The sequence below is a fragment of the Diachasmimorpha longicaudata genome, chromosome 14 (assembly GCF_034640455.1).
Source record: "Diachasmimorpha longicaudata isolate KC_UGA_2023 chromosome 14, iyDiaLong2, whole genome shotgun sequence".
Classification (NCBI taxonomy): Eukaryota; Metazoa; Arthropoda; class Insecta; order Hymenoptera; family Braconidae; genus Diachasmimorpha; species Diachasmimorpha longicaudata.
This window is the reverse complement of record NC_087238.1, coordinates 2,026,562-2,050,324: the sequence shown is the minus strand read 5'-3', so window position 1 is coordinate 2,050,324 and position 23,763 is coordinate 2,026,562. Positions and strand designations below refer to the sequence as shown.

Sequence of the window (23,763 nt, the reverse complement as noted above, 5' to 3'; positions counted from 1 at the left end):
CTAATCTGGTCATCAGCCCTCACCCGAGCTCGACTTCCAAGTTTGATTCAGGATTCCACACCAAAAGCCAATTCGATCTTGGTTTCCAATCATAGACCAAACTTGATTAGGCTTTGGTTTATAACGGTGATCCGAGCTATAAGTTTCGACATATCCCAGTTAGTCCTTTGTTGATCCTATATTAGCCATCGGTTCGTTACTAATTCGGTGTTTCTTTGAATCAATTTCGCGTTAGCACAATCGTAGTGTAAAAAAAATATGTTCACCGCGCTGGGCAAAAAAACTTACTTTTGGCAGTCGTATTGAAATACATTCTTTCTTTTAATTATAGAGATATGAGGTTCAAATACAACATATTTTTGATCGAAACATTTTATATAAAAACGATAAATTTGAAACAATATAAATGTGGACATTGTCACCAAGGTGTCCAGAACGAAACAAACGAGTTGAAAAATGAATAAGCCAGTTATTCATTGGCTGCCTCTGCGCGAACTCGTTTTCGTTCTGCAGCACCACCTTCATGATCCGTCGAAAGTGCCAAGTACGAGCTTGCTGCTGATGAAAATTTTAATTTTCCAAGCTCACCATCATATTTTTCCTCAATAACTTCTGTAATGGAAAATTCATTAGTAAAAGTGACTTCTTGTGGGGTTGAGCAGGTGGTTGAATAACATGCACGCCAGTGTGATGGTCGAATATTTTATTTCCTCTTCCAAGATACAGCGAGTGGTATGTCCAAGGTAGATCGGGGAGCAGTGTCTCCGAGGTAGGTTAAGGAACGACTGTGGAGTGAGGAAAAGTGTGCGGAAAAGTGTGGGCGTGCGCATGTTGGGAAACAGGAGAGGGGATGCCAGGGTGTAGTGGCGACAGGGTCACCACAGTACCCCCCTGCCAGTGATTTGGATCACGATGAGGATGTGTGTTGATGAGGGTTTACTTGAATCCGGCCTGGTAGCGTTCCGTGAATTTGACGCGTCTTCCTGAGCGCGTTGTCGGTGGTGTCGCTGGTGGTGGTGGTGGCTCAACCCGCTGTGGTTGCTCAGGCTCGGGTGCTGGTGTGCTCGTTTTGGAGTGCTGAACACCTGGCTCGTCATCAGCGATGATGTAAGCCGGTTTCAGCCTGTCTATGGAGACGTACACGTCCTTGCCCCTGATGTGGATGATGAACGTCTTGGCGCTGCGGCGGATGACCCTGTATGGACCTTGATACGGCATCCGGAGAGGTCCTTTGGGGCGTCATGGCGGACGAAGACTTGCTCTGCCGTGGCTAGGTCTTTGAATACAAAGGTTTTATGAGCTCCGTGTCTTTTGACCTTGGCAGGGCGCAAGTCGGCGAAGTGTTGACGAAGTTCCTTGACGTAGTCCGCTGGGTCGTCTTGGTGACTGACGGCTCGGGAGGCGAGGAACTCTCCAGGTAGTCGTAATGGCTCGCCGTACGCCAGTTCGGCTGCTGATGCTTGGAGGTCTTCCTTCCAGGCCGCTCTGATCCCCAAGAGCACCGTAGGGAGTACCTCCGTCCACGTGGTGTTCTCATGGCACTTGATGGCTGCCTTGAGTTGGCGGTGGAACCGCTCGACCATGCCGTTGGCTGCTGGGTGATAGGCAGTTGTCCTCAGGTGAGTCGTGCCTGCCAAGTAATTGAGGTGTTTGAACAGGTACGACTCGAATTGCCGACCTTGGTCTGTGGTAATGCGGAGGGGAACTCCGAAGCGACAAATCCACCCCTCGTAGAAGGCTCTGGCTACCGTCGTTGCCTCCTGGTCCTCCAGGGGAAATGCCTCCGGCCACCTGGAGAATCTGTCGACGCACGTGAGGCAGTATCGGTAGCCCTCGGAGATGGACAGGATGATCAGGTCCATGTGCACGTGCTCGAACCTCGAAGATGGTGGGGCGAATTCTCCCACTGGCGCCGAGACATGCCTGGTGATTTTGGCCTGCTGGCACTGGATGCAGGCGCGAGCCCACTCGCGGCAGTCTGCTTTCACGGACGGCCAAACGTAACGTTGAGTCACGAGTTTGACCGAGGCGTTGATTCCAGGGTGAGCCAGGTTGTGGATGATGTTGAAGGCTGCTCGGCGGTATGGAGGTGTCAGGTATGGTCTTGGTGATGGTGATGACGTGTCGCAGAAGACAGCTACGCCTGCTCCTGGGATCTGCATTTGCTTGAGTTGCAAGCCTGATCCTGAGCGTAGGTATGTTGTCATTGTGTCATCGGCCTGCTGTGATGACGCCAGGGCGGTGTAGTCCAGTGGTGATGAAACTGCGTCGATGCGGGATAGTCCGTCCGCAACGACGTTGTCCTTGCCGGACACGTGTTGGATGTCGGTGGAGAACTGCCCGATGAAATCCAGGTGCCGTGCCTGTCTGGGTGAAGCCTTTTCCAACTTCTGCCGGAATGCGAACGTGATCGGTTTGTGGTCCGTGAAGATCGTGAAGGTCCTGGCCTCTACCATGTGTCTGAAGTGTTTGATGGCAAGGTAGATTGCCAGGAGCTCACGCTCGAATGCGCTCCACCTTGCTTGTGCTGGACTGAGCGTCTTCGAGAAGAAAGCCAATGGTTCCCAGTCCCCGTTGACTCGTTGCTGCAATGCTGCACCGACGGTGTGGTTGGAGGCGTCACAGATGAGCGCGAGGTTGGCGTCGGCCTTGGGGTGAGCCAAGAGCGCTGCGTCTGCTAGTCTGGCCTTGCAGGTGGTGAAAGCCGTGTGGCCTTCTGGGGTCCAGCTGATGGGAGTCCTGCCCTTAGTGTTGCCCACCAGGAGCCCGTTGAGCGGTGCCTGGTCCTGTGCAGTCCTAGGTATAAACCCACGGTAAAAGTTTAACATACCCAAGAACTGTCGGAGCTGCTTCGCCGTTGTTGGAGCTGGATAGTCCAGGATGGCTTGGACTTTTTTCGGCAACGGACGTGTGCCCTCCTTGGACACCAGGTAGCCCAGGAACTCCACCTCCGGCTGGCCGAACACGCACTTCTGTGGGTTGATGAGGAGGCCGTAGGATTGGAGGCGTTCAAATAAGGTTCCCAGGTGCTGTTGGTGTTGTTCTGGTGTTTCGGAGGCTATCAGAATGTCGTCGATGTACGCGTAGCAGAAGTCCAAGTCCCGTAGCACCTCGTCGATGAAGCGTTGAAAGGTCTGGACGGCATTGCGAAGACCGAACGACATGTAGGGAAATTCGTACATACCGAATGGTGTGGTGATTGCCGTCTTCGGGATGTCCGCCTCGGCGACCGGTATTTGGTGGTACGCCCGAACCAGGTCGATCGTCGAGAAGATCTCCTTGCCTCGGAGTGCCTGCGCGAAGTCCTGAATGTGCCGCACTGGGTAGCGGTCTGGAACGGTGCGAGCGTTGAGCGCACGGTAGTCTCCGCATGGTCTCCAGTCATCCGTCTTCTTCTTGGCCATGTGGAGAGGTGAAGACCATGGGCTGTTCGAAGGTCGGGCTGTACCTCGTTGGACCATGGCGCTGAATTCTTTTTTGGCATCGGCCAGGCGGTCTGGGGCCAAACGTCGTGGTTTGCTGGCGACTGGAGGTCCTGGTGTGGTCTGGATGTGATGCTTCGTGTCATGCCGCGGAGATGTCCCGGTTCCATCGGGTCTGGTGAGGTCGGGGAACTGTTGAAGGAGCTCGTGGTACTGCGAACTACCTGTAACTATCTTAATACTTGATAAATTAACTATTTCGACTTGCCCGGGTGAGGTGAGCGAGGTGATGAAGTCCACGAGTCTGCCGTTGCGGAGGTCCACCAAGAGTCCGTAGTGGAACAGGAAGTCTGCTCCGATGATGGGTTTGGAGACGTCGGCGATGACGAAGCTCCACGGGAATGCTCGCCGCAGCTTCAGGTTGAGGTCCAAGGAGACCGTCCCGTACGTCGCAATGGTGCTGCCGTTCGCCGCCGAGAGCTGATAAGTCGACTTGCGTTGCGGCCCACGCACTAACCGTCGTGGGAAAACGCACAAGTCGGCTCCTGTGTCGATCAAAAAACGTACTTTGGGTTCCTGATCGGTGATGAATAGGCGGCGCGTCGTCGAGGCAGAGTCACTAGCCGCCATTAGTGACTGCTCGGTCCGTTTCCCTGAGCGGTGAAATTGCACGGTTGTGTGCACATTTTAGCCTCAGGTCCGAAGCGCCGATGATACCAACAGATGCGGTCGGTTCCGTGCTGCCGGTGTGTGGAGCGCGACCTGGACCTCTCTCGCCTGAAGTTGTGGCCGCGGGGGGATCCTCCGTCTCCTCTGCTCGACCGCTTCAGGCTCTCAATTTCGGAGCGTAAGGCGCCGAATTGTTCCTCGAGGTTGAGGGCCATCTGAGACAGCTTGAGGCTCAGGAGCGCCTCAATGCTGTGCGCCGCTGCCTCAGCGACCTGTGGAGCAGCAGGTGGGATCCTTGGTCTCAGGATCTGGATGGTCTTGTCGGCCAGATCTGCAGCGTCGTCGAGGGAGGCCTTGCGCTGGGTGGCCAATAACACCTGGACGTCGGCCGGAAGGCGCGTGACCCACAGTGTCCGGAGAGCGTCGTCCGGGAAGTTGGGTCCCGCCAGGTTTTTTAGGTGGCGCAGAAACTGAGACGGTTTCATGTCTCCCATTTCTGCGCCTTCTAGGAGCTTCCTCGTCTTCTCCTCCTGGGAGGAGCTCAGGCGCTTTATGAGCTCCGTCTTTAAATATGTGTAGGGGTTGTCCGCCGGAAGGTTCAGGATGATATCCCGCACGTCGGTGGCGTACCTTGACCTGGAGAGCTTCCCGCAGATATGGCCGAATTTTGTTGATTCGGAAGTGATCCCGGCTGCGTGAAAACTGCGGTCGGCGATGCCGAAGAACAGTTCAGGGTCCTCCGGCGTGAACTCTCCTAGCTGCACGGCTACTCGGTTGATTTGGGCCGTACTCTCCATCAGGTACTGCTGCTGCTGTGGAGACCACATGTCCTGCGGTGGTGGTGAGGTGCACTCGTCGGATAGTGCTCGTTGCTGTAGTGGCCGCTCTCGTTCCACGACCATGTGGCGTCTGCTGGTGCTCAGTGTCCACGAACTTCCGCTGAATCACGTCGGGGTCACCAATTTGTGGGGTTGAGCAGGTGGTTGAATAACATGCACGCCAGTGTGATGGTCGAATATTTTATTTTCTCTTCCAAGATACAGCGAGTGGTATGTCCAAGGTAGATCGGGGAGTAGTGTCTCCGAGGTAGGTTAAGGAACGACTGTGGAGTGAGGAAAAGTGTGCGGAAAAGTGTGGGCGTGCGCATGTTGGGAAACAGGAGAGGGATGCCAGGCATCTCGGCTGTGATTGGCTCGGCATCGTATTCTCGACACGTGACGTCGTGATGCCGGCCAAGTGCACAGGAAGGTTGGGTTTTTCCTGGGACAGTTCTGGGGTGTTCCCCGGATTTATATGGTAGGGATGGCGTCGGTCGGGTAGGTAATTTAGGCTAAGTGTTTTTAGGAGTCCTGTCTAGGAAGTCTAGACAGGATTGGGGAATGCCAGGGTGTAGTGGCGACAGGGTCACCACATTCTAATACGCCATACTGATAAAATCGTCTGTTTGTGATTGAGAAATAGATTTGTTTGGATTTTTTCCAAGCTTTCATTTGGTACAACGAGCAATTTTTTAACAGTTAATATTCATCATCCTTCATATAACCGACAGATTTTTTTAGAACGCTACTTCTTCCAAAGATATTATTCTTTCTGAGTAATCAAATATTCATGCCTGCGAATTTTCATACCAAAAACCACAATAAAATGAATTAATATAAAAAATTGAACAGCAATAAGTTTTGCACCCTGGAGAAACATTTACTGCGAGACACAGGGCCAATTCGCATGATTTTCAAACGATCCTGCACACAAAGTGAGTGAAATTTTATAGTACAATTGTAAGAGGATTTCAATTACATTTCTTACAGAAATGAAATGATACGAAATCGAATCTTTTTCGTTAAATTCCTCAGAATTGTTATCAATATCCTATGATAGGCACTAGATAAGAAATCAATTGATCAAAAAATGACCCTCACCTTTCATACACGCAAATGAGACCGTGGCACTGAAGTGTTTTTTAGCGATTCCATTTACTCTACGATCACACCCAGAGTGGTGCTGTTGCACAACTTTCTTGAAGAGTTCTCGCATGATTGCATTGACACTTTTGTCATATTATTTGGTTCCCTGTGCAAACATCTTCATCACTCTTTCCTGGACAAATACCATGGAAAACAATTATCAAATATATTCCGCAAACTAATTCTAACCGTTGAAAGTAATTTACTGCTTGAATGAAATTTTGTACTTAAATTTTCCACGGCTAAACCTATATTCAGCTAATTTAACAGCAAGTTATTGGAGAAATATCATTTAGGAACAGTTCACGTGAGCAAGTTTATCAAATTTAAACGGATTTCATCAGTCAGCTATATTACGATGGTTTTGTTGAGTAAAGAAATTTGTTACTTTTGGGAGACCTTAAAAATTTGAAGAAAGAATTACAGCTCTACATTTTAAGTAAAATTCATCAATAGAACAATATACCTACATACATATACCATATAGTAAAAATTGCAATGGTTGACAAAAATTCTGCATAAAAAGGACTTAATATTTTTCTGATAAAACAAATACTCTAGAAATCAATCGATAAAATAAATCAATCCCAACCCCGTTTGACTCGTCTCCGAAGAGTCTCTGAAGAGACGAGTCAAACGGGGTTGGGATTGATTGATTGATTTATTCGTCTCTTCAGAGACGAGTCATTAAGCATCTGATCTCGATGACGAATTAATTTACCAGAAGTTCCTGTACGGTAATAGACTCGTCTTTACCGACATATAGGGGCATTTTAACTGCTGCCACTTACGGTGGCAGCACTTACGGTGGGCCCGTCGTCGCACCGGTGGACATGTCGCTGTCGCCGATTGCGGGGCGGGACCCAAAAGACGCTTGCGACGGAAAAGCTTTTTTTTTGAATGCTCAACCGTCAGTTAGAAAATCCGTGTGAAAGTGTACACAGTGTATCATATCGATCAGGATCCATATCCACCTTTTAACTAACGATCTGTCCCGCAAAGACAATAAACTTGATTGAATTAGTGATCCCGAATGCCATTTCGGATAAATCACGAATAATTTCAACTATTTAACATCCACAAATTAAACAACGCGATCTCGAGATCAGTGGTCCGTAGCCTCTTGGTTAGCCACATAAACACTTCACGAACGGTGAAAGTTAATTGTGCATCACAAACTATCAACATGAACAATTGATCAAGTCAAATATCAAAATCATTCTAAATAACCGCGAATTAATTCCAAAATAAAAACTAGTGTGCGTATGTGTGTGTGTGTGTGTTGACGCATAAACTGTCGGATTTGTTGCGTCATTCGCAGTTATCTTTATAAACTAGTTAATAAACTTGGGTTTTTTATGCCGATAGGCTTTTTCCCAATCAAAATATTGTGTTCTTATTTTATTCATTAATATTCCCTAGAATTTATTACAACCACCATACCACCAAGGGTATGATGGTATTCAACGATTATTCAGTTCCTGTTTCTCAAGTACCGCAGCAGGATTCGCAAGATTTTCATCAGGATCCAACATTTTCTCAAATTTTACGAATTCCTCCAGTGACTTCGTGGTTTGATCTTGTAATTGAAATTGAGCCTTTCAATTCATCCATCTTCTTTCCCAAGTCATACTGCTGAGCTGTTCTAGTATTCTAAACTTCATCTTGTATTGTGAACGTCATTATTTCAAATTTAGTATCCAAATAGTTCATTAAACATGCTAGAATGGAGAAAAGTCCATTATATTCATCCTAAAAATTTTCAGTTTTGTGTAATTAAAATAGGGCATACCTATTGAAAAATCTTGATTTCCCTCCTTTCGTAGAGTTGCGAGTCGTTTCTGCAGTTCAGTCTTTTTCTTTCTTCTGGGTTGAGCGTTGTTCATAACTATTGAACAGTCGAAAGCGTAAAAAAAAGCATGTAATGTTTTTTGCCAGAAATTTTCGAGACATAGCTGAGCATGTCTTGTGAGAACATATTTGAATAATAGATGAACATAAGGATATGAACGATGGAGAAAAAATTAATAACCACATTTATTAATTCTTTTCTATATTTTATATTTTCATTGTCATCTATTACCGTATATCTTATGATATACTATGTTACAGAATCTTAAAAAATACAATTATACTTCGTGTCTCGCCCTTCGAGATTACGAAGGTAGTACCGCTTCTTTGAGCTGGGATCTGGATCGGAGAATATTTTTAAGAGATGGGCAAGATGAGAGTGGATACGGGACGATTCTTGAGAGGGTCAAGAAAAATCATTGCACGTGTCGATCACTAAACACAATCACTTTTTATTTGTAGAAATAATTTCAAATACACACGTCACCGAAAGCGCCCAAAGAAAAACTAATTGAGCGCGGTACAATTGTTTATTAACGACGGTCCAAAATCTATATGTTGAGCGTAACAAAGAGAAGAACAAGTGAACGTGCACACGAGATAACTGAGATGCTATGGCACAAGGATCCGGAAGGAGAATGAGCACGATTCCTGTGTCCGAAGGGGGCAATTGTGTTAAATTCGAGGTCACATCATCCGAATAAAAACAATCCCTCAGGTGTCGGGGTCAGGAACCTTGATCATATTATATAGGTCACTGGGTAACCAACAAGGACAACCCAGAGCAAGTAGGGCTAATACAAGTGCGTGTGTGTGTGTGTGTGTGTATGTGTGTGTGCGTGCGTGTGTTGTAACATGGTAGATTTTTACTTGAGTAAAAACTCACCAGTTAACCCGCCATTTTCCCTTGATGCTCAAAAGGGCGCCCGTTATTTTTTTGTCTCGACGGAAAATAACAAACTCTATCAAAAACTCTATCTAAAACGTAAACTTAATAACTTAAAACTAAAGGGTCAAGGGAAAGGTGGTATTTGCTCACGCTGCTCAGGATGTAGGTTGTGGAGAGAGGGGTGGTTCGGGCTATGCTGGTCACTGGGCTATTAATCCAATAATTTAAAACTCAATACATTCTTAATATTTCGTTACGGGACTATATTGTTCTTAATATTTCCGATCATACTAACGAACAGTACAATTTTCGATAATATTACAAATCTTAATCATAATGCAAATATAATCCCTATAATTTATGTGTGAGAGAGAGACCGAAACTTTAATCCATCTAATCGGATACAATAAATTTATCAAAACCAAATATAACAAAAGAAGTATAACAATCCTAATGTCGGGCTAAATATTATTAATTTACCCGAAAATAAACTAACAGTCTATAATTTCGAACTCATGACTGATCGATACATAAAATCAATTCGAATTACAAATTCTAAGGCGTCACAAGCGCAATTAATAACGGAAATCCCAACGCAACATAATCTATAAATCATAAGGGCTCCGAGAGCATAATACAGAACAGCTAGAACGACGGACGCGAGATATACTCTACAAGGAGGCGCGACCTTGGCGAGAGAAAATACGCGGGAGATTCTCGCGGAGGCGCGCAATCATAGACGAACTTAAATTCGTACACCAACGAAGGATCGTTGGACACCTTTTATTAGCGAGATGTAATCGCAATGGCCTAAGGCACAAAATTAGAATAAACCCATAGGCGATAAACGCAACCTAATACCCTATGAGAATACATGTAAAGGCAACGATTCGCAAATAATTCCAAAATATTTGGAATATACGGATAATCCCTAATAAGACGTAATTTTTAGAATATAAATAGACCAAAGGCACAAATGTACAAAAAAGGCTCGAAACTTCGCAAAATCAGATATATAGGCGACTAGCGCAAAATATTTTTTTGATACGTGAATATTCTCAAACATACGTGACATCCTCAAGGTCACGGGTATTGTGTCACCCTGGCCCGGCCTGTGGGTTAATAATTGCTAAATAATAGGAAAGCGTAAAACGTAAAAAGGCATAACTGCATGATTTTGGCGTTATTTAGGCTCTACCGCACAGAGCATATTCTTAATAAACTAAACGAACCGATAAATAAGACCCTGAGATGAGAATCCACGATGAATTATTCTAAATCTTAATAACCATTATTAACAATGAACAAAAAACTAACGGTTACGACGTATACGCACTTGGGGACAATATCGGCTATCTCTCGAATAGAGGGTCGATTCGGCTTCGATTGGTCCTCAATGGGTTGTCCTAGTGATCCGATGTCCTCTGGGTGATGGTCCGATAGCAACTAACTATTAATTACCACTATGTACTAATTTAGCAAGTAATCCCCCCCTCATCCTACAAGCGTCTGAGTAATAAGAGCTGAAACTCACGCGGGGGGGAGATACCTATAGGGTACTAGAACGGTACCACTGGATTGCTAATTGTAGAACACACAAATGTAGGGAGTGGTGCCCCTACCCGCATGTTTGCCGTGTGTGGAAACCCGTAACCTTGGTGGAGGTGCCTGGTACGCTGAGGGGAAATCATCTCTGCGGATTTGATGGACCAACACGCTACTTCGGTCTCTTTCCTGGGCTAAACGGGCGAACGAGGGATTAGCTACCCCTCGACCAATCGGCTTCGGCGAGTTCGGAGGCTGCAGCGGCAAGACACTCTTTTCCCAGAAAGCGGACCCACTTTTGCGGAGTGGAATTCTGCATGAGGAGAGGGTGCCGAGTTTATCTTGCAGTTAGCCGTGCTATATCTGACTCGTAGCTCTCACCATGTGTCCGCTGCCCAATGGGAGCCACCACATTTGTGCCACTTTTGAGGGTCCACGGAGGCCGGAGCGCGAGAAAGATGAATGAAATAAAAATGAACTGTATGGATACTAAAAAGAAAACCGCACTCAAAACGACAAACACAAACAACAAAGAAACCACGGCACCAACAAAGACGGGTGCAAGATCCAAGCTTGAGCACGCTAAGGCTCAAGTAAACAAGGACAAGTCCAGACGAGCAAATATCACGAACAAAATCGCTAAAATAGGAACTAAGCTGGACAGCCATGCGACAGCAATGGACTGTGAAGAGCAAAGCCTTAAAAGAGCAAGTAGCGATAGCTCCAGCTCTTGCGATAGTACTAAGGCAAAAGCTAAAAAGACGCAAAAAAAGAAGACCATCACTCATTTTGAGAGCGATAGCTCGAGTGAGGAGGAGCCAGAGGTGCCATGCGCTGACCTCGGCACTGATAAAGTGCCTATCAGTGCCGAGGACGGCATACAAGCATCTTCAAATTATTAAAAACGCCCTGGACACCTCAAGTGACCAGGGCAAAAAAGCTGACAGCAGTCTAGACTCCCTGATGGAGATCATTGCTACCCTGACAGCGCGATGCGGTAAGCTGCAGGGAAGCGTGGACTCGCTGAGGGAAGTCGGGTTAACAATCCACAAAAAAGAGCCGGGCGTTACATACGCCGGTATACTGCGAAAGCTGACAGCCCCACGGCTGCCGGCTAAAGCACAACCATTGAGGAAGGAACCGGTCAAAACCATCCTCCTCAAACCAAAAAACTCGAAAGAGTTTGAGAACATGGGGCAGGCGAAAAGCCAACTCATGAAGGTGTTCAACCCGAACACCGAAAAGGTACGGATTAAGAACATCCGTACCACCAAATGGGGAATCGTAATCACAACCCCAACAGAAAACGAAGCGCAGAGGCTTGGTCAGAGTAAAAATCTGACGACGACCTTCTCGATTGAGGAGCCAAAAAAGAGACTCCCAAGGATCATCATATATGATGTTCCTAAAGAAATGACTGAGGCTGAGTTGGGCAGCGCAGTCTTCGCACAGAATAATGGGCTGGCAGAAAAGAAAGAGCTTTTTGAAAAGCAATTTACTCTGAAATTCAGAACGGGTAAAAATGGTGGCAAAACCACGAACTGGGTTGCGGAGGTAACTCCGCAAATGAGGATGTTTTGTAACATATAAACATATGCCACGAAGATCTCACTCACGCGGTGAATTCGCGTATATGTCGCGCACGCGAAATTAATCGGATGCGCCTTTAATAAATGAAAGAATACTGTACTTGTGTAAAATCTTAAGTTTATTTTTACCAAGTTTTCGAAACGACAATAGGTAGAAGCGACGACTTCTTCCTTACAATGTTCGAGAGTAACTAACTCTACAGCTAATTCTACAAATCGTTTAGGGTCTCTCCAACTCTCTTCTGGCAAGAGGGACCCATAATAATACTTAAATGTTCATGCAAATTTGGTTGTATGAACCAACCCAAACTAAACTAGTTGAGGGTCAGGTTATGGTATTACCTGACCCTTAATCTTAAACAAACTTTATGGCATGGCCTGAGTGAAGGACGCATGCCGCCAACATTTATTTTACAATATGTCCTAAGTGCTAAGAGCTTTAGGATTTTTACAATTAGATGGTTTATTGCCTCAAATGCCAAAATACTGAGCACATAAAACAATCACACGCACACATACAGGGTCCCAACAGAGGAATAAAATATTGGCTAAACAGCGCCTCTATATTCAGTGGAGCGCCTGTAGAATCCGGGACTTCCTTCTCGTCACGCGATGCTGTAAATGCCAAGGCTTCGGCCACCTGGGCAAGCATTGCGAGAGAGATTCTTGTTGCTCGATTTGTGCAACCGTGGGACACAAGGGGCCTGAGTACCCAAACAAACAAAATGTGCAGGAACACAAATGTGTAAACTGCCACAAATCGAAGAAGCCACATAACCATGTAGCCACGTTCAAGGACTGCCCATCATATAAGCAGGCCTTGGAGAGACTAGTCGAACGAATAGATTATGGACAATAGACATTCTAAAAGTCCACAGGTGGATGTAGGTCTGAAAGTAGTGCAACTGAACTGCAGAAGAGCAAGAAAAGTCATGCCTGAAATCCGGCAAATAGCCGTGACAAAAGGGTATGATGTACTTGTGACAGGAGGTACTATTTTCCCCTCGCGTCGGGGCGATTTCCCCACTCTCGGGAATCGTCTCAGACTACCGTAGGCTAGGTCCTAGGGATAAAAACCCACCACCCGTCTTTACGACGACTGCCAGGGACCCTAGCCGCCCTCAAAGGGCGCATGCGTCGAAAATATCTATCGAACTACCCCGCAACAGGTCGTTCGATCGAAAAAACGATTACTCTTGCCCCGGTGCTATTGTCGATCACATTGTACACGTCCCGGTGCCTCTTTCGCCCGGTGTTACGTCCGAATACTTTCGTGTCATTATTGTACGTGTGCTTTTGTTATACATTTGTAATTCCTTAATTAATAATTCTATCATATTGTAAAATAATTTAATTTACTGTGTCACGTGGAGTCGATTCCCGAGGTGTGTTAGACAAACAGGTCTTATTATCGTCAATAAAGTAAGTTCTAAATTTATTACGCTTCTGCCTTAATTCTCCTTTCTCTCTCTCTCTAATCTATGTTGGGTCTTCCAACTCTCTCACACCCCGAGATTTCCGGGAAACGTTGTTGGCTCTCGATAAACCAACTGGCGCCCAATTAATTATTATTAAATTATTTATTAGGCATAGCTCATAAAAGAAGTTCTAGAGCCCTGACAGCCCTTGACCCAGGCCGCGTCAGGTGAGGGTCTTTATAAACACTATTCGGAATAACGAATAAATCATAAATTATTTATAAAAAAGAAGCCCTTGTCTCAATGGCGCCCAATGTGGGTCACGTTGGATAATTTTTGTAAATTGTAAAGAGAATTTTCTCGATTAAAAATTTGGACAAAATTTTTGTAATGAGTAAGAGAGAGACATAAGAAGTTGGAATTTAGACACTCGACGGTTGACCGAGCGTCAATGTTTACATTGGGACAATAGAGCCTTTGATGAGGGGATTACCCTGCTCTATTGCGAGTCCTTTCCCTTTCATTCTTTCTTGCTATATTTTGCTCTCTAATTCTGTCGCTCTCGCAATATTAGATAATAATTGTATTGAATGTATATATATAATGAAATGTAGTACCATGGTTATCGACTCTTATACGTTGTAATTTAAATTAATACGTCAACTTCGCCAGTCTATGGTCGGAGTTGTCATTTCTGGGAAATCGACTGGGGAATGTTTGTGATCTCGTCCGTCTGTAGTCGAGGCATAACACGGAACTCAGTCGAGGGAATTAAAACTGATTTGAAATCGAACCCCTTGGGTTTCGTCATATTTTTTGATAGAATTCGGGGCAGTAGTTTTCCGATTCTCGATTGAAATTGTTACCTGATAAAATAATATTTTTTGGAGACTCGACTCTGCGATGTTTAAAACTCCGCCTCAAGGGAAAAATAAAACCAGCTCTACTGGTACGGGCCGCGATTCGGAATCTCAATTAATTGGAATTATATCGTTAGATCCGAAACCAATGGACGAAACGAGGATTCAAAGAGATCCTGTCGCGAGCGTGTCAGGTAGCACGGAGGGGGTTACGCGCGGTATAGCGCCAAACCCTGCGGCAGGGCCGTATGATAGGGCGCCTGCACCACTTACCACCGCGAGGGGAAGGGGTCAGCGGGAAGTCTCACCGATCCCAAACGCAGCTTCGGGCGAATCAGAGTTGCTGCATACAATGTTAGCAAGATTAGAAAAAGTCGAACGATTTAACGACGAAATCGACGGTTTACATTTCAAATTTGATCAAATTATGAATTTTATCATCGGGCAGAGTCAAGATAGTCTAGGGTCGACGGATGGAAATTCCCGTCGACTAAATAAAAACTTAAATAATACCAATGTTAATTCTGGTAATAACAATAATTTAATGGGAAATGAATGTAGTCAGGACCTCTCAGGGAATGATCAACCAGGAGGGGAATATATGGGAAATTCTGAATTTATAGAAAACCCGGAAAATTCGGGAAGTATAAATAGGAGGTTACTACCACATGGCCCCGCCCCGTCTGTAGGAAGGGCACATGAGCTAGCTGCCGAGAGTTTAATGAGAACTAGTGAACCCCCGAGAGGTAGGGGGGCGTTTGTGTCGATAAATCAGGATAACCGGGGGGAACGTCTGGACTCCCGCCCGGCCGTTCGTTTGAAGAGCGGGATCGGAACGTTGACGACGAATCGCGACGCGTCCGTCTCGCGCATAATAATAATTCTAATCTGGAAGGTCAGGAAGGATTAGAAAAAATTCTGATATCATACAAGCTACCAGAGGGTAGAACCATTACTGATGAGCGTCTAATGGACGTGCGGGAATTGCGATGGAATTTAGTCGATTCTCAGGGAATTAATTTAGATTCCCAAAATTTACAGTTAGGATCAAATTCGCAACTCCGGTCGGGAAATCAAATGCAGAATACCGAGCGGGGACGAATTTACTTGTCTCGTTCCCCGTTTCACGCAACGGAGATCGAAAATAGGACGGGAGGGGGGAGACTATCGTTCGACGAGTATATGTCGAATCATTCAGGGGCACGGAACCCCTGCGACGGACAGCCTACCGGGGTGTTGACAACCGAAACAAGTCAACGGTGGGACATGAATACGGGGATTAGAGTCACTCGTTTAGTGAGCGATTGAAAAATAAATTTCCCCAAAACGGAAAAAGACCCGGATCAATTTTTGCTAATTCTCACGGAACGTCTTGACACCACCGGAATAAATAAGGATTTATTCGTGCCTTGTTTATCGTCAATTTTTGAGGGCTCCCATAGGAATTGGTATTTAATAAACAAATCCAATTGGAATTCATGGAATGATTTCGCTACCGCTTTTAGGCAGAATTGGGCAGTATATAGAGACGATATGGATCTATATACTGAAGTAGGGGAATTAACAGTCGACAGGGGGGAGACCCTGGCTGAATTTACTTACCGTGCTCGCTTTATTTTTGAAAGGATGTTACACCCTCCCACATTCCAAAAGCAAATCGATCAGATTATCAAGAAATATAATCCTCGGATTGCTCTTGAAATATTGTCATTAGGAATAAAAAATTATGTTGAATTCCTGCAATTCGCTAACATACGCGGCGACGTCTTTAAACAAGTCGTCGATCAGAAGAGGGAGAGGTATGGAAGAAGAAAAATTGATTTAAATTGCATCCAAGACAAAATATTCGAAAAAGAGGACGAAGATATTACTCTACCGGGTGAATTATCCGGAGAAGACGAGACAACCGGGTTAAACGCGATAGAAACAAAACACCGATCATTTCGCAGTCAATTAAAAAACCGGGGGGTCGGAAACTCTAAAACCATGGTAAGAAAACGATTGGAACAGAATCTCGCGAATTTTGAGAAGTCGAAAGGGGATAATGGGTCGTCCACCCAACATGATCCGAAGGGGGAACAAAAATCTGGTCCTCCTAGAAATTGGTCGAAAATATTCTGTTATAATTGTGGACAGATGGGACACTCCTCTCGCGTTTGTACTGCCGATAGGCAGGAGGTGTGTCACATTTGCAGACAGATCGGCCACATTAACAGGGATTGCCCCACGGTTTCGGGAAACGCGAAAAGCTCTCAGTGAAATCGTCTCCGATCACTGAATCAAAGAGCAAAACGGAGGAACCAGAAATCGTTAGTGCCACACAAATAAATCCGACAAGCAGCGGGACGGAAATAAAAATCAATCAGGATAAAAAACTTGAAGGTCCGCCCGTAAAAGTCAAAACATCGTCGTTACTGTGCGCAACAGACGGTGAACCTGAGGAAGAATCAGGTATTTTGCTAGATATTGGTGAAGAAATCTCGGATGAATGCGAACTCTCCGAGATTGAGGAAGACAATTTTCAGGCTAGCGAAGAGCTCGACAGTCCAATTACGAGTCTGTCAATAATCTCAAGTGAAAGTTCATCGAATAGAATCGCGACACAATCGATTAATAATATCAGTAACCATTTGAGGGATTGGAGACCTGAAAATCTCCCTCCTCAGGTAATTCATGGCTTATCCCAACGACGTATTTATCGGAACGGGAATGGGAGTAAAGAGCCCATAAACCTCGTTAAAGCCGAGGTGACAATTTCAATTTTCGGTCAGACGTTAAAAGGAATTATCGTTGGGGGTAGCGAACGAACTTATATGAGCCCAGGAGCCTTCGAGTGGGTAAAGGCTTTGAAGATCGGCGAATTATCACCGGACTCGACCTCAACGTCGGGAATTTGTTTAGGAGATAGCTCAATCGTTAGAAGTGACGGGGGCACTTGTTTTATTATCGACATAGGGGATGTCTACGGACCACAATGGTTTAGTATTCTCCCGGGAGCGTCCAGTGAAATTATTCTTGGAATGGATTTCATACTAGCCTTTAAAGTGTACCTCGATCCAATCAAAAGGGTATGGACTTTAGCCGATAGCAATTATTCTTATCCTCTATCTCATCGATTCATTTTTCCGACCCAAATGAAGTCGCTGTCACTCAGTCAGACGCAAACATTGAAGGAATTCCTAGACCGAGAATTTGTAAAATTTCAACAGGAGTGCACGGGTGTTACAGACCTGATAGAACATAAAATTGAACTCGAAGATTCGGAACCGCACCGGCAAAAACCCTATAGACGAAGTGAGATTATTCGCGCCTTCCTGTACCAAGAAGTCGATAGATTATTAGGAAAGGGGTACGTTACTTGGAGTAATAGCAATTGGGCGAGTTCATCGGTTGTAGCTCCTAAAGCAAATGGAAGTTTACGCTTCTGTATTGACTATCGTATCCTAAATAAAAAGACGAAAAAGCTAGCTTACCCCTTACCACAAATGGGTTCGATCTTATCGCAATTATACCAGGCAAAAATTATTTCTACCTTAGATATGAGTGAGGCGTTTCACCAAATACCGATGGCAAAAGAGAGTCGAGAATACACGGCTTTTGTTGTTGAAGGTAAAGGCTTGCTGGAGTGGGTCCGGATGCCCTATGGCTTGACGGGAGCGCCATCAACATTTCAATGTCTCATGGATAAATTAAAGAGACGAATGGGGGAAATTATTCTAGAAAGAAACTTACCGAATTATTGGAAGGAGAAAGTTTTCGTTTATTTAGACGACTGGATCGTAGTCAGTGAAAATCTAGACGAACATCTTAAAATATTATCAATTCTGTTTGAGGTCCTACGCGAAGCAAAATTAAAAATCAATAGAGAAAAGAGCAGTTTCGCGTGTCGGAGTGTCAAGTATCTCGGGTACATTATTGACGAGCACGGGATGCGGCCGAATCCTGAGAAAATTCAACCCATAATTAATTATCCTGTACCGCGCGATCGCACTCAGCTTAGGCAATTCAACGGAATGGTAAATTGGTATCACCGACACTTGAAAAGCATTGCTAAGGTCCAAGGACCATTGAATAAATTAACGAGTCCTAAACATCCATGGCGGTGGACCGATGTCGAGCAGAAAGCTTTTGATGAAGTGAAACAATCTCTGATCGACATCCCGCGTTTATGCGTGCCGGTCCCGGGTCAACCGTTTATCCTGTATACCGATGCTAGTGATTTTGGATTAGGGGCAATACTGGTACAAAAGGACCCGGAGACAGATAAAGAATTACTCATCGAGGTATTGAGTCGTCCATTGCGGGGGGCCGAACTTCATTATACGACTACCGAGAAAGAATGCCTTGCAGTCGTGTGGGCAGTCGAAAAACTTCGTTGTTACCTTGAGGGTATGAAATTTAAAGTCGTTACTGACCACTAGGCTCTCTTGTGGCTATACAGCTTAAAAAATCCAGTAGGCCGACTAGCTCGATGGGCGATTTATTTATTACAACATGATCTAACTATCGAACATAAACGGGGTACAATAAACGAAGCGCCGGATACTCTTTCGCGCATGTTCGATATCGAAGTCGATCCATTGGGATGGGAAAAAGTTGTCGAAGAGACAATTAAAAGCCGGATTAAATTAAATTCGATCTGCGACCAAAATTGGTACGAGACCAAACGTAGTTTGGTTGAGAAGAGTCCAGGTAGATTCCCCGAATGGAAAATAGAAAATAATGAGATGTATTACTATCGACCCGATTACGCGAAAGCTATTCTAGACGATGAAAACCCCTGGAAGCTCGTGGTAAAACTAGACCAAGTATTGCAAATCCTTAGAGAGAATCATGACGAGCCCCAGGCAGGACATTTGGGTAGGGATAAAACTCTAGATCGGGTACGACAAAATTATTATTGGCCAGGGATGACTGAGGACGTAAAACAATACGTGAATGATTGCGAAATATGCATGCGGGTCAAAAACAATCAACACCCTGTCCAGGGACCAATGCCCTCGCGACCGATTCAAACCCCTTGGACAGAGTTGGCAATCGACACAGCGGACATGACGACTAGGTCGAAAAAGGGAAATTCCCATATCGTGGTTGTTCAGGATCTGAGCACGAAATATATCGAGTTGTTTCCCACGCGTGATAAAAAGGCGAATACAATAGTAAAAATCCTAGAATCAGTATTCGACCGCTGGGGCACTCCTAGAACTTTAATCTCCGATAATGGCAAGGAATTGCAATAAAGATGTCTCAACTCTTTTGATCGCTAGAGGAGTTAAACATCATACGACCCCCATAAGCCATCCACAATCGAATCCAGTGGAACGCGTGAATAGGACAATTAAGCCAATGATAAGCGCATTCATTAAAAATCACCAGAGCGAATAAGATATAAATATACCAAAATTTCAGTTAGCTTATAATACGGTACCTCATGCAGGAACACGAGTTTCCCCGTTCTATCTAAACCACGGTCGAGAAGCCATAATAAAGTGGAAAACCCGTAACGATGACGATCCATTACCACTAGATGAGTCTCAAAACCCTTGGGCGGAGAGAATGTCCAGGATCGATGAGTTCCGACATAAAATCGAGTCATTTCTAAAGGCTACAAATGATAAATGTCTAGCCCAAGAGAATCGGAAGACTGCTGCCCAGGTCAAGATCCAGGTCGGTTCTGAGGTCTACTATCCTAATAAAAAATTGAGTAGTAAAATAGAGAATTATAACGCCAAACTGGCTCACCGCTATCTGGGTCCCGCGAAAATCGATAAAATATTGGGTCCAATGACAGTAGAATTGGTCGATAAGCATGGTAAAAAAGTAGGGAAATACTATGTAACTGACCTAAAGTTTCCTCGACGTAGCCTTAGACGTAATTGATTGTGCTCACAGGGAGATCAAACAACAATCCCGACCTCGTCACGACATGGAAGACTACGAGGACAACGCATCGGACTCGACCGACCAAAACGACGTGTCCTCTACTGCCGACTCAACATCACCAGTTGAGGAGAAAGACCAGCAGGGAGATTCTCCAACCCCTTCCTTGCAAAAAGAAGGTGTTAACCCTGCAAAGATCAAGAAGCTGGGAACCCATCTGCTGATGGGACTGAATTTCGACTCGCTCGACCTGTCGGAGGAGGACAATGTGATGTTGCCGCCAAAGTCGACATCCCCAGACCAGGAAAATGTGCCGTGGGGGCAGCCAAACCCTCACGATATGAAGCTGACACCACTACAACAGGGTGCTATCGCCAAAAAGTCGAAAATGCCGATATCGGATGAGGCCACCGCACTACTCTGCGAGATTCGCGGTAGGCAACCACTCAGGCTGGATTCAAATTGGATCACCCTTACGCAGGCAGACATCGACCGAGAAAACAGGGAACGCCTCCGTCTCAGAAGCGTAAACAAGCCCAAAGAAAAGTCTCCAATCTATGCCAGGGAGCTCAAGAGCACGGACAACCCTTCTGCTCTCCTAGCCCCTTCCGTAGCGGTATACCCCGCTACAGTTCCAAAGGCTCCTACCCTACCTACCCTACCTTTACATCGTTCCTCCAGGAATATAACCTGGCCAAGGTACAGCCTGATCCAGAGGGCAAGCCCCTATACTTACTCGGCGAGGCTCAATTGAAGAACCTCGTCACAGAGAGGGTCAAGCTCCTGATCGCCAGAGTGGACGGAGGAAAAGCCACCAAGAGCACCCAAACCTATGTCACCCAGGTGGGCAAAGTACGTTCTGTCGGCTGCGTCAATTGCGGTTCACGAGTCCGCCATTACAGTAAGTGTTCGCTCCCTTACGACCTGGGTTCTGTCATGCCTGTGGAGCCCAGGGATTCGACACCGAGGACTGTATCTACCCCCATGGGGTAGAACATGAGAGAATGCTAGGACGTTGTGCTGGTTGTTCCAACGACCTCAGCTTATACTGCCCAGAATGCCCAGACCGCACCATATGCTGGAAGGGCTTTGCTGACTGGCAGAGGCTGAATTACTCCACTTGGCCTGCCTGGCTTATACCAGAAGACCACCAGGTAATGGTTGGGAAGGTGAGGCGACACTGAGGAGTTCGATCAAGGCAAAATTCGACGACCCCACTGATGTTCCAAACAAGATCAGGAAATTCCTGATCAGGGAGAATGCGCTGATGAAGGCGCCAAGGATTGCAATCCTAACGTCCCATCACCCATCAAGTTATCGGAGGAGAAACGGCGAGCGGCCGTCAATGCACTCCAAAGTCCTATCGTCATGAAGTATTTGGACGACATTGCCAAGGAACGACCCGAGCTACGGGACAACGAGGAGGATAAGGTCCTTATCCCGACCAAATACAAAAAGTCACAAAAGTGAGAGTCGACTATTGAGTCTACGTGAAGATCTCGCTGACAACCCTCTACCTCGTTTATATATTATTATAAAATATTTTTTTTTTGCGAGTTACCTCATTTTTTCTCTAAAACAAGTATATTATTATTTTCACATTATTTTTCCCTTCAAGAGGGCATTCCTAAAACATTAAACCAAGACCTTATATTGTGTCGATATCTTCTATGTTAAAAATATAAGAAACTTTGTATCCCCCAGTCGTTTGTTTACCAATTTCATTCGAACCTGTCAACCATATAAATTGAGAGAGAGAAACGAGAAACTAAAATTCCTGGTTTGCGGCCAGTATTCACCATGAGTGGGCCAACAATTTCAGGATGAGGGCAGAGGCGTATGAGGAGAATTGTCCACCGACGTGAGGGTCAAATGGGGGAGATTGTGACAGGAGGTACTATTTTCCCCTCGCGTCGGGGCGATTTCCACACTCTCGGGAATCGTCTCAGACTACCGTAGGCGAGGTCCTAGGGATAAAAACCCACCACCCGTCTTTACGACGACTGCCAGGGACCCTAGCCGCCCTCAAAGGGCGCATGCGTCGAAAATATCGATCGAACTACCCCGCAACAGGTCGTTCGATCGGAAAAACGATTACTCTTGTCCCGGTGCTATTGTCGATCACATTGTACACGTCCCGGTGCCTCTTTCGCCCGGTGTTACGTCCGAATACTTTCGTGTCATTATTGTACGTGTGCTTTTGTTATACATTTGTAATTCCTTAATTAATAATTCTATCATATTGTGAAATAATTTCATTTACTGTGTCACGTGGAGTCGATTCCCGAGGTGTGTTAGACGAACAGGTCTTATTATCGTCAATAAAGTAAGTTCTAAATTTATTACGCTTCTGCCTTAATTCTCCTTTCTCTCTCTCTCTAATCTATGTTGGGTCTTCCAACTCTCTCACACCCCGAGATTTCCGGGAAACGTTGTTGGCTCTCGATAAACCAACTGGCGCCCAATTAATTATTATTAAATTATTTATTAAGCATATCTCATAAGAGAAGTTCTAGAGCCCTGACAGCCCTTGACCCAGGCCGCGTCAGGTGAGGGTCTTTATAAACACTATTCGGAATAACGAATAAATCATAAATTATTTATAAAAAAGAAGCCCTTGTCTCATACTCTTGCTCCAAGAACCATATAACAACAAAAATGGTATAGAGGGCCTTGGAATGGGTACAAGGATCGTTAAACACGGGAATACACCACCATTGGCGGTTATAGCTGTTATAAACCCAGAAATCACGGTGACAAAGCTCGGACACTTGTGTAACACACACTTTGTGATCGCGGAGCTCATACAAAGCAACAAAAGCACTTATGTGGCAAGTGGATATTTCCAACTCTGCCACGACATCGATGAACACATAGATCACGTGCAAAAAGTGATGGAACAGCTCAGAGGTAAAGAACTACTAATTGCCATAGATGCTAATGCACGCTCCACCCTATGGGGAGCACAGAAAACAAACACCAAAGGTGAAAAACTTGAAGCATTGTTCGCCCAGTGGGGATTACAGGTCGTAAATGAAGGGGACATGGCTACCATCTCGTCGGAAATCGGAGAAGGTCACCCAGATGTGACGCTGGCAACACCTAAAATGTATGAAAACATCTCCGGATGGAAAGTACGCGATGGCTGGACATCCAGTGATCACAGAGCAATCACGTTCACAATCAAAACCAGTAAAAACGTGAAAATAGTCAATACCCAAAGCAGCGACAGCTGCAAGGGGTATGTGACGAGTAAAGCCGAGTGGAATTTCGTTACGGAGCGATTAATGCAAGAGTGGCATAGCAAACCGTATAACGATCTAACTAACCGAACCCAGGTCATTGACCAGGTAAAACACGTCAGTAAAGCACTACGGAAAGCCTGCAACACATCCATACCTATTCGGAATAGTCGAGCCAGGAAGGTTCCATGGTGGAATCCTGAGCTCACACGACTGAAAAAAGTGGCATACAGGGCTAGAAGGAAACTTCAAAGGAATAAAGATCCTACAAAGAGAGCACAAAAACTCGAAGAATATAGAAGGGAGAAATGGATCTACCATCAATGCGGTATTATGAAAACAACCTTGCCAGGTTATGGTTTCCGGAAACCTCGCATGGCCTATTAATCTACTCTACTTACATGATAACAAACACTTAGGCCATTACCCACTGC

At 45.4% G+C, this 23,763-nt stretch overlaps 3 protein-coding genes across 3 annotated transcripts in view; 2 read left to right on the top strand and 1 right to left on the bottom strand.

Annotated features, from left to right (window-relative positions):
* Positions 1-4,051: 4,051 nt before the first annotated feature.
* LOC135169159 (uncharacterized) lies at positions 4,052-4,993 on the bottom strand. Its single transcript, XM_064133896.1, has one exon. The coding sequence runs from the start codon at positions 4,991-4,993 to the stop codon at positions 4,052-4,054; it is 942 nt and encodes a 313-aa protein (XP_063989966.1).
* LOC135169157 (uncharacterized) overlaps positions 4,782-23,763 on the top strand; it is a 28,191-nt gene continuing 9,209 nt past the window's right edge. The window contains exon 1 of the mRNA XM_064133893.1: positions 4,782-4,798. The gene's annotated coding sequence lies outside the window, so the exon portion shown is untranslated. The remainder of the gene's footprint in view (positions 4,799-23,763) is intronic.
* LOC135169158 (uncharacterized) lies at positions 21,911-23,716 on the top strand. The gene is made up of 4 exons (XM_064133894.1): positions 21,911-21,948; positions 22,365-22,413; positions 22,593-22,636; positions 22,699-23,716. Exons 1-4 carry the CDS (start codon positions 21,911-21,913, stop codon positions 23,714-23,716), a joined length of 1,149 nt encoding a protein of 382 aa, XP_063989964.1.

Excerpts from the sequence above, each read along its gene's own strand:
- LOC135169159 (XM_064133896.1), bottom strand. The coding sequence starts at position 4,993 with ATGGTCGTGGAACGAGAGCGGCCACTACAGCAACGAGCACTATCCGAC.
- LOC135169158 (XM_064133894.1), top strand. The coding sequence starts at position 21,911 with ATGAGGGCAGAGGCGTATGAGGAGAATTGTCCACCGAC. Across the intron at positions 21,949-22,364 it reads GAGGAGAATTGTCCACCGAC|TCGATTCCCGAGGTGTGTTA; the intron begins GTGAGGGTCAAA and ends TGTCACGTGGAG. Across the intron at positions 22,414-22,592 it reads GTCTTATTATCGTCAATAAA|AGAAGTTCTAGAGCCCTGAC; the intron begins GTAAGTTCTAAA and ends ATATCTCATAAG.